The sequence below is a fragment of the Barbus barbus genome (assembly GCF_936440315.1).
Source record: "Barbus barbus genome assembly, chromosome: 47".
In the NCBI taxonomy this organism is placed as follows: Eukaryota; Metazoa; Chordata; class Actinopteri; order Cypriniformes; family Cyprinidae; genus Barbus; species Barbus barbus.
Window position 1 is genome coordinate 11,068,942 of NC_136725.1, and position 18,376 is coordinate 11,087,317.

Sequence of the window (18,376 nt, forward strand, 5' to 3'; positions counted from 1 at the left end):
TAAAGACTCACTGAAAGCTCTAAAGTAATTATTAATATTATTATTGGTCATGTGATTACAAACATGGCAGTGCCCAAGAAGGAGCCAGTTTTTCTAGGTATATTAGGCAATTATATATCTAGTTTTTTTTCTAGTTAAATAATATTTTTCAAAAGTGCTTTTCAATTCATTATGTGCAAACCTTTTTAATTAGCATTTAAAATCTGAGTGCACCTTTAAAGACTGTCTGTGATAGGCTACTAGACGTCGAGTGGTGAACCGTATACACGTGTACAAGCACTCTCTCAGGAGAGAAAGAGAGAGAGACTATGCAGACAGGACATCTGGTAGCCTTTGCGCTCCAAGTCTCTTCAATGATCAAAATAACTCTTATAGAAGGAAGATGAGAACGCGTCACACCAAAGTGCGATGAAACCTGCTTGGGAAAGCGAATATGCAAGATGATAAACGATCAAAGATCTCGCACATGCACTTTCTGGAAACAACAAATATTTTCAGCTTTGGGAAACTCTGCAGATTAGCTCCATCTTGAATGCGAAATGAGAGGATCACTGAGCCTTGCTGCGCGTACAAATGGATGTTATTTTCCCGCGTTTTGTTTCTATAGTTGCGCATTTTCGCGCGTTTTCTCTGTGGAGGCGGTTGGAGTGTAACGGATTTTCCTCGCGCTGGGCACCTGTTGTACGTTAGTTAGACGGAATCAGTCACGAGTCGTGCAACATCCAAAACTAACAGGTGAGGTGAGATTCCGTTATTTCATAAAAGGGCAGTTCACCGAAAAACGCGAATTCTGTTCTTTTCTTTAAATCTGTGTGACTTTCTTTCGTTAAACACAATGGAGGTGTTATGCAGAATGACAGCCTCAGTCACCATTTACTTCTCTCCCTCTCTCTATACAATGGACACTGAGGCTATTATTAGCCTACATGTACTTTCGTGTAAAACAGAAAAAAGTAAGTCATAGGCTAAGAACAACACAAAGGTGAGTATGCTAATGACAACAGAATTTGCATTTAAGGTGTACGATTCCTTTAAAGTGACAACGAGTTCCGTTTTATAAAAGCGCTTTTCCAGAGAGATAATGAATTACTGTGGTATTTGGAAATCAATAATACATTAAATCTCAAGTAAGTGTCTGTAAAGACTGCTTTTAAACTAAACACTGCATGAAACGTAGCCTGCTTTCCACACTAACGCACGTTGCCTACCTTAATAGTATGCATCATGTTCGGCCATTGGATGCGCGTGGATTGTTTTTTTTTTTTGACATTTTGCTAACTCGAAACGCGACAAAAACATCTACGGCCAGAAATGCCGCTGAGGTAGGCTGCTCACTATATTTTGAGACACAGCCTGCGGCAGTCATGAGTGGAGACTGGAGAGCGCACTGCGCACTGTGTTCATCAACCACTTCTGCACACATTATGAAAATGCCCTCGTAAATTATAGTAAAACCTCTTCACTGGGTAAAACGTTCATAAATAGACTAAATATTGCCAGAATTCAAATTTACGTGGTGCAGATGTGTCTAAAACGCCTTTAAAAATCGAAATAAACACTTATTTGGTTGATGTAGCCTACATCACATTTCTTTCTCTTGTAGCCTATCAAGTTCCTCTAAGGTAGTCTTCTGCAAGTGTGAACTGAACAATTTGTTGAACTCAGATCTTATGTTTTTGCTGAATTAAAGAAACTAAATTTGCTTAAATTATTTTTAAAATATCATAAATTATTGCAAATAGTATTTTTGCATTTAACTTGGTTAAATTGGTTAAAAAAAGTAAAACATTCATCTTACACTGTACAATTTTGTTTAATTTGACACAGTGAGTGCAACAATAGAAGTCTGGAAGATCCTCATGAGTCTACAAGTTTGTGTGAGAACACTGGAGGACCATAATGTTTTATCACTAGACTATATTTGACAGTGTCAGTCACAAGTGTTTGTTTAACTATATATATTTGGACCTGTAAAACACCATGAGGTTTTAGAATAGTAACCGTTAAGTCTGTTGAAGAACAAAATGTTTTAACAGCATGTTCCTGTAACGCACACACCAGAAAGCACTGTCCATAAAACATCAGCATCATCTACAAGCTGACTCAATTGTGGATTGTTAGATATTGATTTTCAGTCCCCTGATATGAACCTATTTGACAAATAGTCAGTTCATATCTAGAGGACACATATGCAGATTTCAGTGAGTACAGATATAATTTACCCATGTCACCTACGAGTGCTGCAGTGATGACATATATTTGTAGGCCAGCCCAGAGGTTAGCATCACCCTGGTTCCCTCGATTAAAAGCCAATATTATTTTTCCATTGGGTTTTGGATTATTGCAAAAAATAATCTCTGTGACCAGTAAAAGTTTATGATTCTTACATGTTTTGCTGCTAATGATAGTTTTCACAAATTAACAAATATTATGAATTTTAAAGCCTAAATGCAATTGGCAAAAGCTAAACATTGGATATGAACCAACTCTCTGCACATCCCTGTAGAAACTGGATTTTTTTACTTTATAACTTTAACGTACTTGAAGTTTGCACCAAGCAATAGGAAAATACAAGTATCAGATTGGGACTCGGTATTGACAGATATTCACTATTCAATGACTCTGATCGGGGACACAAAAATTCTGATTGGGACATCACTAGTAAAAATATGAGTTAACCACAGACACAGTGCCCTTGTTATGCCATTTTAAGGTTCCTAATATTGTTTTGGGAGTCTCCTACAATAGGTTTACATGCATGCAAGGTCAAACAATGCTTTCGTTTTCTCAAAATATGCATTTAGTATCACCTCATTTTTCATCGCTTCTCTAAACCCCTCCTTTCTGTGAGCCTATTCTGCTCTGATTGGTCAGATGGCCCAGTCAAACCCGGCTTGCGAGATTCACTTTCCTGTTTAGCTCTAGCCCTAATCAAACACACCTGAGCATGCTAATCAATGTCTAGGAGATCGTTAGAAAATGACAGGTAGATGAGTTTGAGCAGGTTTTGAGCTAAATTCTGCAGGGGCCAGATTTCAGGATTACTGGTCTACCCTGTATAGTGCGTGTCGGAAACGAAAAGCCCATTGTCATAGTTTCATATTTTGAAAGCTTGATTGAAAATATAAACATCTACTATTTGTCATACTTACAAGTTGAGATTCAGAGGAGCTGGCTGGTCCAAATAAACTAGGTACTGAGCCATTTTTAAAGAACAAGCATTTTGTGAATCCCGCAATGAACTCCTTGAGATTAGAGAAGCAGTCGTAATTAAAATGACATGTTTGTGGGCGGGTCAAGTTGTTCTCGGCCAGCCAACATAGTAGGCACACATAATGTTACCCTGTGACGTGGTGTAGCCATCACAAAAGTGAGAATTCAAATCAACGACTTGTTTACGCTGTTCAGAGTCAATTCTTTCTTTTGGGAGACAATAACATTATTTATCGTGCACTTTCACCTTTACAACTTTGCAGATCATTTGCATTCACATACAGCTACGTTACACACTGCATGAAAGGTACTATTCGAACCGGTGGAACCGGAAGTGCTAAATTGTTAACTCATTTATGGGTTTTGTTCTACAAAAATACAACATCCCCACAGCAGTCTATAGTGATTTACATCAATCCAAATGACAGCTTACAAGAGGGCGTTTTCAGAGCTCCTTTGTGTGGTGAGAGAAAGCAAATCTGATCAAAATATTTGGATATGAGATGCCTGATAAACTGTTGGGACGATTTCAACAGGTTGAATTCCTGCAGACATTTTATTGATAATGTTAATGACTTTTGAATGTACCGCGTTGCCTTGCCCTTAGACAAATAACAAAAACCCAGTCCATGGTATACATTTATGACTTAATATATATCAAGTGTGCTCTTAACTCCATTAAGACCTTGTCCCATTAGAAGTATCTGAGGTTTTCATTGTGGCCTTCAACACAACACCCAAATCTAATAACCTCCTCATAACCTCGAAGTTAACAGAAAACCAAGCAAATGAGGGCTAAGTGCCATGCTAATGGGATGTTGGGTGTGGAGATGATGGTTTGCAGTGCTTAGGGTCATTTCCTCTGTAATGCATGATTTTTATATATCCTCATTTACCAGCATCCTTTCATTGTCTGTTCTTGGTCTCACTATTCCCATCTCTCTTCTTGCCCAGTTGTCTCACATGAAGGCATAGCAGCAATGTCACAGCTCTACTTTCACAGACCAGTCGACTTCGCGTATAGGGACCGGATTCCTTTGCGAATAGTTCGAGCAGAGTCTGAACTGTCACCGCTGGAAAAAGCTTACCTGTGCGCTGTGGAGAAAGGTGACTATGCCAGCGTTAAACAAGCGCTGATAGAAGCAGAGATCTACTTCAAAATCAACATCAACTGCATCGACCCTTTGGGACGGACAGCTCTGTTGATTGCCATTGAGAATGAGAACCTGGAAATTATTGAGTTGCTGCTCAGCTTTAACGTGTATGTGGGGGATGCGCTTTTACACGCCATACGAAAGGAAGTGGTGGGGGCTGTGGAGCTGCTTTTGAATCATAAAAAGCCCAGCAGAGGCATGCAGGTAAGATGGCAATCTCTGACAAATTTACTTCAGAGTTTCCTGTATACCCAAAACAATTTGATGTCTCACCTACTGTAGCATCTCTCGGGTCCTCTTTTCAATTCAGCTTACACTTGCAGGAATTCCCAGTTGCCTTGGTAATCCCTTCTTTTGTGAAGCGACTGTAAATGTGCAGATTACGCCCAAACTGTTTTAGAGCGTTTCAAATAGTTTTCCTGACCATGTTGCAGTGATACCTGGAACGCGAGAATGCACTAATCCTCTCTGAAAGTGATTTGTTCCCTGTAGACCTGGCTGTTTAATTAAAAGTTTTGAAAGTAGTGCTCTTTTTAAAAGTGCTTTCTTGCTTTTCCATGAACATAACTTTCTTGTCTCTGTCTTGCAGTTGAAGATTAAGTAATTTCCCACTTTGTTTGAAGGGCTAGACCCCTGCTACAGATAAAGTGCTAATGACTTCAGTGGCACACAGTGTAGCAAATTGATTGGCATGCCACCATGTCTCACAGAAAAATAAGGTGATTAATATCTGGTTGAGCAAGTTAAATACATATTTAAGTTTTTAAAAATATGAAAGGTATTTCAAATTGTAATGTATTTTTAATCAAATAAAGGCAGTCTTGGTGAACATAAGAGACATCTCCAAAACCAACTCCAAACATTGGAACAGTAGTGTATATTATACAATTGTATAAAGAGAAATTGTAATGTATAATATGGTGGCAAGAGGAACGGATCTCCTTCATTTAAAAGAGCAAATCAGATTTTTGATAAGTTGTTTGGCTCAAGTAGACATCAGTTACTGTTTACATGTTTATCTATAGCTTGCACACAAAATATCTGCCCGGGGGTGTAACCAAGATTGACTGATTGAATTGACTTGCCTTTCATGGACTTTAATTTATTGTAGAAACAGACACCATGAAGCATCCTGGGGTTAAAGGTGATAGCTTGTGCCTTTTTTAAAAACAAATCAATTTCTTACTCGGTATTCAGGTCTTGTTTTCCAGTGAAAGCATCATTAAAATAAGATACTACGGGGAAAGGTATTGTTTTCATTAGAAATCAACCATTAATGAGGTTTATGCTTGAAATATTTTCCAACAGGATTTGACTGGATTCAACCATTAAGTTTTTTTTTTCTTATTTTAACTAAATTTAGTTCTCTGAGATCTAAAAGTCTTAATTCTGCTTTTTCAAGCACATGTATCTTGTTTTAAGGACATTTATACCAGAAAACAAGACAAAAGTACAGAATAAGAAATTGATTGTGAACTTTATCAACCCTGATTTCTCTCTTTCTAGGTTCCTCCTATCCTGTTGGATAAACAGTTCTCCGATTTTACCCCTGACATAACGCCCATCATCTTGGCCGCTCACACCAACAACTATGAGATCATCAAGATGCTGGTTCAGAAGGGTGTGTCTATGCCCCAGCCTCACCAGGTGCGCTGCAACTGTATGGAATGCGTGTCCAGCTCAGACGTGGACTGCCTGCGACATTCCCGATCCCGTCTCAACATCTACCATGCCCTGGCCAGTCCCTCGCTCATCGCCCTCTCCAGTGAAGACCCCTTCCTGACGGCCTTCCAGCTTAGCTGGGAGCTCCAGGAGCTTAGCAAGGTGGAGAATGAATTTAAGTCAGAGTATGAAGAGCTTTCCCAGCAGTGCAAGCAGTTCGCCAAAAATCTGCTTGACCAAACGCGCAGCTCCAGAGAGCTCGAACTGATTCTGAACTACAGGGACGATATGAATCTCCTGGAGGATGAGGGGAATAATGATCTTGCCAGGTTGAAACTGGCTATCAAGTACCACCAGAAAGAGGTGAGTTTTGTGCTCTTCAGATGTCAACATTTGACAACAAGAACTTTGAAAGCAATCTGCAACTACTTCAAGATCATTAGCAGTAGCACAAAAAAATCACTGCAGATAGGAACAGCACTTGAACATATTACAAAGGTTCATTATTACAAACACAGGTGTTTATAGTTGTTTGTTTCAATAGTCAGGGACTGTGCTTGGATGACTGCCCTGTTGATTTGGCAATTTGGTGTATTTTACATGTTGTGGATAATATATTTCAGGTGGTGGTGTTTTCCTATTTAGCAAATTCTGGGTTTAAATCTGTAGAATATTTTCACCCCAAGAAGATAGGTTGTTTTTTATCCCCTCTAGAGCAGTGGCTCCCAATCATGTTCCTGGAAGCCCATTTCAGGTCTTGGAGTCTCTACTACTGAGCTGATGAGTTGAATCAGATGTGTCAGACAAAGAAGATATGCCAAATGTGCAGTGTTGAGGCATCCAGGAACTGCTCAAGAGGGATGCTGCAGAGTGGAGGCAACATTATATGGATCTATGTTGCCCCCTTCTGTGCACATTAAACATTACAAGCTCTTTCTTTCTGTTTGAAAGGTAGAAGGATATTTCTTCTTATGCAGGAGAGGCTTCTATGTGATATACGTCATATTGCAAGTAGGGCTGGGCGGTATATCGAGTTTGTACGATATATCGATATATTTTTTATAAGCGATACGGTATGAAGCAATACCGTTAATATCGAGTTTGATATGAGAGTCTGAAAAAATATCTATAGGGAGGACACAGACTGAACTGCTGCAGAGAAAGTGCATAATACACTTTGTTCTAAACATGTGACAAGATTTATATGAAGGGCTTTAAAAAAAACTCGGAAGATATAGTAGCCGATAGTTTATAGGTTCAGTTCAAAGCGGCTCTGACAGAAAGGCTGCGTGTTGCGCTGACAGAGCTGGTTTGAGCTATTTGCTCTTTTCCTAAATGCATAACTTACATTTCACAGGTGTATATTCTCCATCTGTAGATAATAATAATAATAATTTGTTACATTTATATAGCGCTTTTCTGGGTACTCAAAGCGCTTTACATTGGGGGGGGGGTTCTCCTCAACCACCACCAATGTGCAACATCCACCTGGATGATGCGATGGCAGCCATATTGCACCAGAACGCCCACCACACACCAGCTTACTGGTGGAGAGGAGACAGAGTGATGAAGCCAATCAGTGTATGGGGATGATTAGGAGGCCATGATGGTCAGAGGCCAATGGGCAAATTTGGTCAGGATGCCGATACATTCCCAAACTAGGGTTCGTAAAGGAACTGCAGGGGGGTTGTGAGTTTAATGAAAAGCTGAAAATTAATGAAATCATAAAAAATTAAATTAAAATAAATCATTTTAAAACAAACTCCCCTTTTTTTATTTTTATTTTTTTATTTGAACTCCCTTTCGAGGAAAGTCTCTTCACTTCAGCCATATTTGCAACGCCTCCAGTCAGCTCATACAAGACAATCTTAATGAACAGGGGAATCCTGAAATCTCAAACACTGCTCGCTGAACTCACATTATGTCAAATCAGCAACAAAAATCTGAAATTAATTGCCCCATGAATGTTGTTTCTTATACTCAAATAGCGTTTAAAAAGCGTATTTTTCAGGCTAGACCAGGCAATGTGCATGCTGAATCATAACCTGCTTACAGTACATGTGGATTGGCAGGTCTAGTCAGGTTTCTTTGGGAAATTTGACTCTTTCATTTCGAAGGTGGGACTATTCCTCCATATTGCGTGTTGCAGTTTCTCCCATTCATAAGTATAGGAGTGAACAGTCTTTGTGTTTCTATAGTCTTTGTTTTAAATAAAACACTTACTAAAAAAGATGAAATATTTGTATTTACCTGCATGCCATGTGATCATTAATCAACATCAAAGAAACCGTGAACATGCAAATGTGATACTTAATTATTGAAATATTTATTTTAAATTCTCAGGGGTACTTAAAGCAAATATATTTGGTGAATAAGGTTTTGGAATGCCTGCATTACATGTATCTAAGAAATAACGTGAATATGTGCATTTTAATTAGTTATAATTAATAATACATGGTTAAAAAAACCTACAGAGTAATAATTCAAATAAAAATGAATGTGTTCATCAGTAGTTGATGCAATGTTGAAACCCTTCTTAAACCTGAAATGATTTTTGTAAATCCAGTGGTCAAATGCTGTCGCCACCTGAATAATGACTGATCTTTGTGTGAATGTCCACAAAACTGGACTATTTATACATATATAATAAGTATATATTCGGTAGACTATTTTAGAAAGGAACATTTAAAAGATGAAAAAGAGAAATTAGGGGGAATAAATTATTTATTAATAATTTATTGCTATTGTGTGAATAATATGTAATCATGTAATCCATAAAAAAGTAACTGTAGTCTGATTAGGAGTATTTTAAAATGTAATTTACTCTGATTTCAAGTACTTAATTTTTGGAATCTGATTATGTAATCCAGATTACATGTAATCAGTTACTACCCAGCTCTGACTGAGTGTCAAATAAATATATAGCTTTTGTGAAAAATTAAATACATAAAAATACATATTTATATTTGTTACATTTTATTTAATTACCAAATATATGTAGTATTAAAATGATATATTATACATAATTATTGAATTAGTCATTTACATTTTTATTATCCATATATATCTGCTGATTTTGCTGCTACTGACATCACAAATTGACAGTCACACGTTTGATTCACACAAGTCAGTGTTTGGCTTGCTGGGTTCCATGTGCAGCCCAGATGGTTTTACAAAAGATGCAGAAAAGCTCTAATGCAACAACCATATAGGGATTTAAACCAGATATGATGAAAGCCAGATCTTTTCTCTTAGCAGGCTGAGAGAAAAGAACAACGTGTTACTGTAAGCCTTTCTGTGCCTTTTTTTTTTTTTTTGCTCTCAAATGGCACTCGTTTCTCATTAGGACATGGCTCCGTTATTTGTTTTCTCTTGCAGAGAGCATTTCTTCTGCAACTGCAGATGCAGATGATGACAGTCTCCATGCATGATAGAAGGCAGAAAATTATTTTGCTTTGCTGCACATTCCAGTGGGAAAATGCAGGCAGATCATTAAATTAAAGTTCAGCAAAATCCCAATAATTCAATGTACACATTACATGTACTGTTTGTCTTAATTTATTTAGTCAACAGTGAATTTACTCCTGTAACAGACTCTTGTAGTTCATTCATTGTCAATTTAATCTCTTTTCATTATTCTGTGGTTAGTTTGTAGCACAGCCAAACTGTCAGCAGCTGCTCGCATCTCGCTGGTACGATGAGTTCTCAGGCTGGAGACGCCGCCATTGGGCCAGCAAGTTCATCACCTGTATGTTCATCGGATTCCTCTTCCCTTTCTTTTCGCTGCTCTACCTGATCGCTCCCAAGAGCCAATATGGCCTCTTCATCCGGAAACCCTTCATCAAGTTTATATGCCACACTGCTTCTTATCTGACCTTCCTCTTTCTCCTGCTGTTGGCCTCCCAACATGTGGACCGCATGAACAATCAAGAGTCCACCAAGCAGAGACCAGAGCCTACCACTGTGGAATGGATGATCCTACCCTGGGTTTTAGGTAATTTGTATTTAGGGCTGAAAAATCTGTCTGATTTGAACAGTTTTTTTTTTTATTATTATTAGTTCCGTTGTAGATTCATTTTCTTGAATTTCTTTGTTTTACAGGATTTGTATGGGCTGAAATCAAACAAATGTGGGACGGTGGCTTTCAGGATTACATTCATGATTGGTGGAACCTCATGGACTTTGTCATGAATTCTCTGTATCTGGCCACCATCTCATTGAAGTTCGTCACTTACTTTAAGGTAATAAATCAAAAATTTAGTACTCTTACACTTTTTATATAAAACCGAATTTGGCTTAATTTTACCTTTGCATTTTTAATTAACAGATTTGATTCTTTACAAACTTAAACATTTCCCTGATATTTTATGTGTGAATTATTATGTCAAAAGAACAATCCAGGCATCGGAAAATTCCAATTGCAACATTCATTTAAAAAAAAAAAAAACCTAATAAACAATAATATACAATACTGTTCAAAATCAAAGGATAAGTCTTATCCTCGCAAAGACTCCATTTATTTAATTAAAAATAGAGTAAAAACACTCACATTGTCACATATTATTGGGGCCAACTCCAAGCACCTATTGTATCTGTTAGTTTGCCCCCTCTGATTCCTTGGCTCATGCCGAGTCAAATGCATGCAATTTTTTGCCATTTTAAACTTGTCCTAGAAGGTTTGTCTGATTTTTTTTAATACCAAAATTGTCTCAGATCATCTTCAGACCACACTGGCAAAAACATAATCAAAAGCCTTTTGATAAACTCAACCCTTCTCGAGCATCACATGAACAAATTCAATGAAGAGGACACCATATTGAAAGCAAGGTTATATCTTGGCAATGCTTTTGCGTATTCTGAGTAAACTTGGTACGGCATCATAAGCAACACTTGAGGCTACTTGCAGTAGTTTTTGGCACAGTACAACCTACTGGTGAGGTACGGTGCCGTGAGGGACCGTCTTCGGTTCACTTACTTTTGTCGTAGCCACGACATATTAAGTCGTGGGAACGTGATAATATGTCGTGGCCTCGAGATGTTATGTTGAGGGAACGACATCCATTTCTCGTGGCCACCAGTTTAATGCGTAAACAAACCTACGTGACCATAGCAACCCGGAATTATCAGAGATGGATAAAACATTTTTTTATTAACATTAAACCTTTCATTTAATATTTGTATATTATTATTATTATTAGGTTATATTAACTTGCTAGGGCTATATTTTTATATTTATTTATATTTTTATAATTATAACGTTGTGTATATAATTATGCTTTTTGCTACCATATATTTTGCAAATACTGTAAATGCCTGACAATTATGCCAATACTTAATGATTGTAGGCTATTTATGCCAGTGCATGATGATAAATGAGCGTGTTGTGTTTTCATTTACAAATGAAACTACGTGAATGATTCATTCCTCAATGAAACACTAGGCAGTAGGCTATAATATTTATAATTATTCATTCGCAGGAAAAAAAAAGAAATATATGTTAAATTAAAACTTTAAACTGCATTTCCAATAGCCTATAAATTCTAGTCACAGCATAATCAAAGCTTTAGCATGTCGAGCATTTACAGTAGACTTATTTACAAAACTAGTCAAAGTTATGTAAAGAGATCGAAATGAAGGGAAAAAACGAATATAAAAATATAATAATAGGCTAATAATAATGATGATGATGATGATGATGACAATAATAATAATAGCTAATAATAATATACAAATATAACGGAAAAAGACGATCAGTTAATGGACACACACAGCTAGCAAGACATTTGCTGTTAAATCAAACTTCAGTCATTCAAATATAGAAATATTCCAAGCCCAGAGTCCATATTCAAAAATAACTGTTTTGATCTGGTCATAGCCTAAACAAGTCATGGGTCTGACTGCAGTTATTGGATAGCACTATAATGTAGACAGATTGGAAATTAATCCTAATAAACATGCCGCTACAAATTAAAACCATTACATTAAAATACATTTAAAACAGTGTATTTCATAACTTCAGCAGCGTGTAGATCCTCATTTCTGTAAGACTTTGGCGACATAAGCACGGACAATCGCTCAGCTGCTCACATAATATAGGCTACCATCTATTGTAAAGGGAAAATATATCGTTTTTATTAATTAATATGTCGCTATTATGAGAAAAAATGTGTTGTTTTAACAAGAAAAGATGTTGTTTTAACGAGAAAAGGTGTCGTTAAAATTAGAAAATATGTCGTTATTACGACATAATTGAGTGGAAAAAATAATATGTGTGCGGCAGCAATGCATCACCGTAGGCTTCTGAACGGTTTGTCAAAAAAATCTGAAACACATTACCAATAGTTTTTGATAGACCAAATGGTTCTCAAATAATGCATCAATGAAACTGCTGGCATAATTTAGATGTGATTATTGTAATACAGTAACATGAAATTCCCAAATACCAAATATTAAAGAAAAAAAATAGTGCATTAAAATTATTATACGATTATGGTCTTTGTTGACTGCAAATAATACAAGTGTACCTACTAAAAGAACAATACCAAAGGGTTAATAATAAAAAAAAAAAAACGAAATTGAAATGTTTGCATGGCAAGTAGATATCTCACCACCTACTGACCAGTTGGAAGTGCTGCTAACTAGTGCTGGGTAGCCCCGCCCAGTGTGGAATCTCACTGGATCAAAATTGTGGTCCGCATAACCGTATATTACACCATAAACATTTTTGATTGCCTGTGATTTGCCTTCAAAACATTTGGACTTTCATTGTGGACAAACAAATTACTTGTCAATGGAAAACGTATTGGTTGTGCCTGGTTAGGACAAGATATTAGTCCAGTCTTAATTGGAAAGAGGTTGACCAGAGGTTTAAAACGATGATACTGTAATTCTCAACACTTGTCTTTCTGCAGTACTCTGAAAACTACGGGCACCGGGAGGAATGGGGGATGTGGCACCCCGCCTTGGTGGGCGAGGCCTTGTTCGCCATTGCTAACATATTTAGCTCCCTACGACTTATTTCACTCTTCACAGCCAACTCGCACCTGGGCCCTCTTCAGATCTCTCTTGGCCGAATGCTGCTGGACATCCTCAAATTCCTCTTCATTTACTGCCTGGTGCTGCTCGCATTTGCAAATGGACTTAATCAACTGTATTTCTATTATGAAACTGATGCCAAAAATATAAGTAACGTCGTATGCAAGGGTATCCGCTGTTCAAATCAGAACAATGCATTCACCACGTGAGCAATCTCTGATCTATAGATTTCATCTTAATTTTGCTTGTTTTGCAGTAAAATAATGATATTATGTTTTTTGATTGTTGTTTTTTTCAGCATGTTTGAGACATTGCAGTCATTGTTCTGGTCTATATTTGGTCTTGTTGCCCTGTATGTGACCAAAGTTGACGCCGAACACTATTTCACCGAATTTGTTGGAGCCACAATGTTTGGGACCTACAACATCATCTCTCTGGTGGTGCTTCTTAATATGCTCATTGCTATGATGAATAATTCCTACCAACATATTGCTGTAAGTGCTGTAAATGATTAGTTTTTTGGGCACAATTAAAAAATTATACATTTATTATAAATATCCTAATTATATAGTTCAAGTTTTTCATATTACTTTTTGCCTCATTAGTTAATTTTAGGCCCCTTTGGTGTGACAAATGAATTACAAATATTCTTTCAGTTTACTGTTTAATTGGCATATTCAGCTCTTCTCTTTGGTTGTTCCTCAGGATCATGCTGATATTGAATGGAAGTTTGCCAGAACTAAACTTTGGATGAGCTACTTTGAGGAGGGCGGCACGTTGCCTCCACCTTTCAACATCGTTCCAAGTCCAAAATCAGCGTGGTACCTCATCAGATGGATCAAGACCCACTGCTTCAATGTTAAAAACAGAAAAAGAACAGAGACGTTTGGATCACTTGGGGTAAAAAGCCATTTGCTCTCCTCTTCTGTTCATAATAAATATAAAAAAATGAACCCTCATGTTTCTGAAGTGGAAACAGACAGCTGGTGATTTATATTGTCAATATACAGAAAGAACCAAACATCAGAGTCCACGTCTTGTTAAGTCTTACAATTGCTCTGTATGACGAGTAATCGTCAAAATGTTGAAACGAGGCTAAATGATTCAGTGAACAAAATGATCGGAGCTGCTGAGGTTTTCACTACCTTGTAATATAGTAAAGTAGGTATCATGAAAAATCAATACAATTGAACTATTCTCTTTTTTTCTCAGATACGTGCTGCTGAAAATGTCCGCACAAACCGCCAGTATCAGGTAATGGTGTCTCTTTCAAAGCAACCGATCATTAAATCTGTCTACAAAGTGCATCAGATCCACAATCTCTTATTTCATACACTGTAAATCAACTCAACTCTTTCGGAATTTAGACATTAATCTCCCCTTCAAATACAATCTAATTCTTCTGAAAGACTCTGTAGGCCGCTTGTTTGGTCTAATCTTTTCCCGGTTCATAATCAAATGAATTGAATTTTTTTTAGGAGGTACTTAGAAACTTGGTTAAACGGTATGTGGCAGCAATGATTAGGAATGCCAAAAAAGAAGAGGGATTAACTGAGGAGAACTTTAAGGTAAAGTGTGCTTTTTAATATTATTATAGTACTAATATTTTGAATTAACTTTTTCTTACATTTCCTGTTTTCACTTTAGTTTAACATTTAGTCATTTTTATGTGCTTTTGTCAATTTTATTATTATTTTTATTTATAATATTTCTTTGTAACTTTAATTTATTTTTATTTCTTTAATATTGTATTACTTTATTTTAGTTTTAGTCATTTTAATAATTAAATAATTTTAGTCATTTAACTTAAATTTACTTCACTTTTTGTCAAGCCAAAGCTTATCATTTCCATTTCAACATTTTCTATATAAATGTATGTTATTATATATGTGACCCTGGACCACAAAACCAGTCATAAGTATTATGGGTATATAGTAAAGTATATATAATAGTCAACAAAATGGGTCAAAATTATCGATTTTTCTTTTATGCCAAAAATCATTAGGATATTAAGTAAAGATCATGTTCCATGAAGATATTGTGTAAATTTCCCACTGTAAATATATCAAAACTAATTTTTGATTAGTAATATGCATTGCTAAGGACTTCATTTGGACAACTTTAAAGGCGATTTTCTCAATATTTTGATTTTTTTACACCCTCAGATTCCAGATTTTCAAATAGTTGCATCTCGGCCAAATATTGTCCTATCATAACAATCCATATATCAATGGAAAGCTTATTTATTCACCTTTAGATGATGTATAAATCTCAATTTCAAAAAATTGACCCTTACTATTTTGTGGTCCAGGGTCAAATATATAGCTTTATTACAATTAACACATTATTTTCACATTTTTATTATACAGCTACTTATCAAAGAAAAAAGAGTTAATACATTATAGTTTACTGAGCAATGTGTGATTATTATTACCATAGGAACTTAAACAGGACATCTCAAGCTTCCGTTACGAGGTGATGGGAATGATAAAGGGCACTAAGACTGGTGTGTCAAACTCAAAAGGGAACACAGGAGCTTCAAACCTAGTGTATGCTGAGAACCCTCTGAAGAGCAATTCTACTTCAGCTGGCAACCCCTGGAAGCCTGGTGGCTTGAGCAGCCTAGCGGAAGTTTTCATCTCAAAAAAGACTGTTAGCAATCAAATGAACTGCAAAGAGCCAAACAACCCAGGAGAGATTTACTCTGTGTCAGAAGAAGCTGGTGAATCTGAGAGTGAAGAACAGGATGATGACAAACAGGGAGAAAACGAGAACCAAATCAATGAAACAGAGAAGGATGGAATGAACGACTCTTTGCAAGAGGATGAAGAAATGTTATATATGCGTTATATGTGTGATGAAGAGATGAAGGAGGAAAACTAATATGAAGGAAGCAGATTATAATGGCATTCACACTTTGAAAAAGTGACGATCAGATTCCAAATGCTGCAAAAGAAAGAGAAAGATACTGTTCTCCTGAACTCTCTCTTGTATCCCAGAAGCAGCTGTGGTGAAGGTCCAGTGCAGGGCGCTGCGTCTGTATGATCTGAACATCAAGTGTTGTTCTGGAGTCTCAGGGATGATTGCCACTTTTAGGAGAAAAGGGGGTCCAATGTTGTCATTCACAGTGATTTACAATCTCAAGAGTGTAAATGCTCCTGTAGTTTATCGCTGTTCTGTTTTCCTCTTTCTCCTGAATCATATATGAAGGAGCAATAGCCGACCCCTTGCTATTCTAGTCTTTTCATTCTGCCTTACGCTGTTTAGAATTTTATGTTATCTGTAGTTCCAGCGTTAAGAGATGTCATTACTGCCATGCAACCTAATTTCTTTAATAAAGGTTACTATGCAAATATTTACTACTTTTTAACCTTTTTAGTCACGTTTTGCATTGAGCAAGAGGCAGTTGTATAAAAGAAGGAACCAGTTGAAGGGTGTGTTTTTATAAACATGGATTAAAGTCCAAATTAAACATTACATATCAAAGTCAGTATGGTACAATGTACTGTGTAGTCATGTCTGTTTCCTCCTCCTCATTTGTATTCATCCTAAAGAACAAGGAGAACATAATATTAAACAGTTTGCACAGTACATAGTCCTTTATGCTTCTAAATGTCTTATTCCATCTATCCTTGTTGGTTCCATAACAGATTATTGCCTCATATTACAGATCATGAATAAATGAACAAATATAAATAAATACATATATGCTGTACTATGACTCGGTATATATTTTAATATCCTGAGGGAAAAAAATAAAATCTTACACTGCATTCAAACAGCACAGTGAGAGAGAGCTTGAGGTTAATGTAAATTCTCTTGTGATTCATTTTATTTTGACCTATGGCATGCCGTATTTTAGCCAGCAACAGGTTATCTACTGATGTAAATGGAGGATCTGTAATGGTAATACTGTAAATAGGCTCAGACTCCTGCAGTGCTGCACAGTTTGATGGGGTGGGAACATTAAACTGTGGGCAGATTTCACCATCTAATTTGATTCACATTTTCCATCCTTCACCGGGATACAAAGGCCTATCTATAATTTATTTGAATTAGCACCCTAGAGAGTCCAGTGTGCAGCCCAAGGGCACTTGAAAGAAGTTTAAAAGAGCAGCAAGTCATTTGCACTGCGGAGAGGAGCAATGCACTAACACGCTATGCTTTGTGAATGCTAAAATCCAGAACTACTGAGCTGACCTCATAGGGATTTTCAACAGTTACATCACTGAAAAGGCATAGAAAAATACAGAAAATGTGATCTTTGTGTATTCCAGACAGGCTGCCAGTCTGTGTATTAGTGGTGAGGATGTTTCAGTGACTTGCAGGTTAACCGGAAGGTGACAACAAGCGACATATATTAATTCAATTGATTCCTTCAAACACATTGAATCATTCAGGTACAAAACAACATTCTGCCTTTATGAGTCTCTGAAACATACACTCAAACTAACCTCGAAAAAATTATCAAAATTTATCATAAATTTAAAATTATAAATCCACCACGCCAACACAAAACTTACGTTAATTCATGACTCAACATTTTCTGATGCAAATTTGGCAATGATCCGATGAATCTCGTTTATTAAATTTCATTGCTACAATTCCCTGGAATTAATGAGTCTGTTCTGTTTGTTTGTTTGTGTGGGTGTTGCACATTGTAAATAGCTATTCTGGTACTGGTATTTTAATCTATAGACTACTGAACATGACTACTAATCAGTATCTTCTAGAAAACAATCTTAATTACTCTGTAGACCTTTGTTCAGCTTGTCACTTCTTGTCAGAACTCAGGAAGGGATCTTTATTATCAATGCATCTCTCGGAAATGTTGTAAAATCTAAAGATACTGTAAAAGAAATCTGCTTAGTGACCCTAGTGGACTTTTTATGGGACTTTGTTAATGTTAAATACATGTCACAAGGAAGAAAAGACAGGATTCAATAACGGGTGCTAAACAGTTTATTAGAGAATCTCAGAAGAAACACAAATGCGAGTCCACATCAGTCTAGCTGAGGGCTGAAAAGTCACAGTAGTGCAGGGATGCAAAGGGCAGCTCACAGAAGAAGAAATCCCAGGAAGCCGACCAAGGAGCCAGTCACACGAACAACAGAGAGACCAGGAACGCGAGGAAAACATCAAAGATCTGACAAAACACGGCGAGGTTAGCACAGCTTAATATAGAGCCGTGAACGAGCCACACCTGGAATGATTAGCTAGTTGCTGTAATCACACACACACACACAACAGTAGCAAGCACAGATGAGACCGTGATCCCATGAACCGTGACGATACAATCACGTCTTACAGAC

The 18,376-nt window shown here is 36.9% G+C and overlaps 1 protein-coding gene across 2 annotated transcripts; it reads left to right on the top strand.

Moving 5' to 3' along the window:
- Positions 1-241: 241 nt before the first annotated feature.
- On the top strand, positions 242-16,784 carry LOC306865600 (short transient receptor potential channel 4-like). Of its 2 annotated transcripts, XM_079410307.1 has the most exons (12): positions 242-735; positions 4,168-4,571; positions 4,957-5,086; positions 5,874-6,392; positions 9,678-10,023; positions 10,131-10,270; positions 12,941-13,269; positions 13,363-13,558; positions 13,770-13,964; positions 14,277-14,318; positions 14,543-14,632; positions 15,504-16,784. In XM_079410307.1, exons 4-12 carry the CDS (start codon positions 5,973-5,975, stop codon positions 15,945-15,947), a joined length of 2,202 nt encoding a protein of 733 aa, XP_079266433.1. In that variant the 5' UTR covers positions 242-735; positions 4,168-4,571; positions 4,957-5,086; positions 5,874-5,972; the 3' UTR covers positions 15,948-16,784. The 2 variants fall into 2 exon arrangements, with proteins under 2 accessions (XP_079266433.1, XP_079266432.1); XM_079410306.1 differs by lacking the exon at positions 4,957-5,086 and having other exon boundaries at positions 287-735.
- The last annotated feature ends 1,592 nt before the right edge of the window (positions 16,785-18,376 follow it).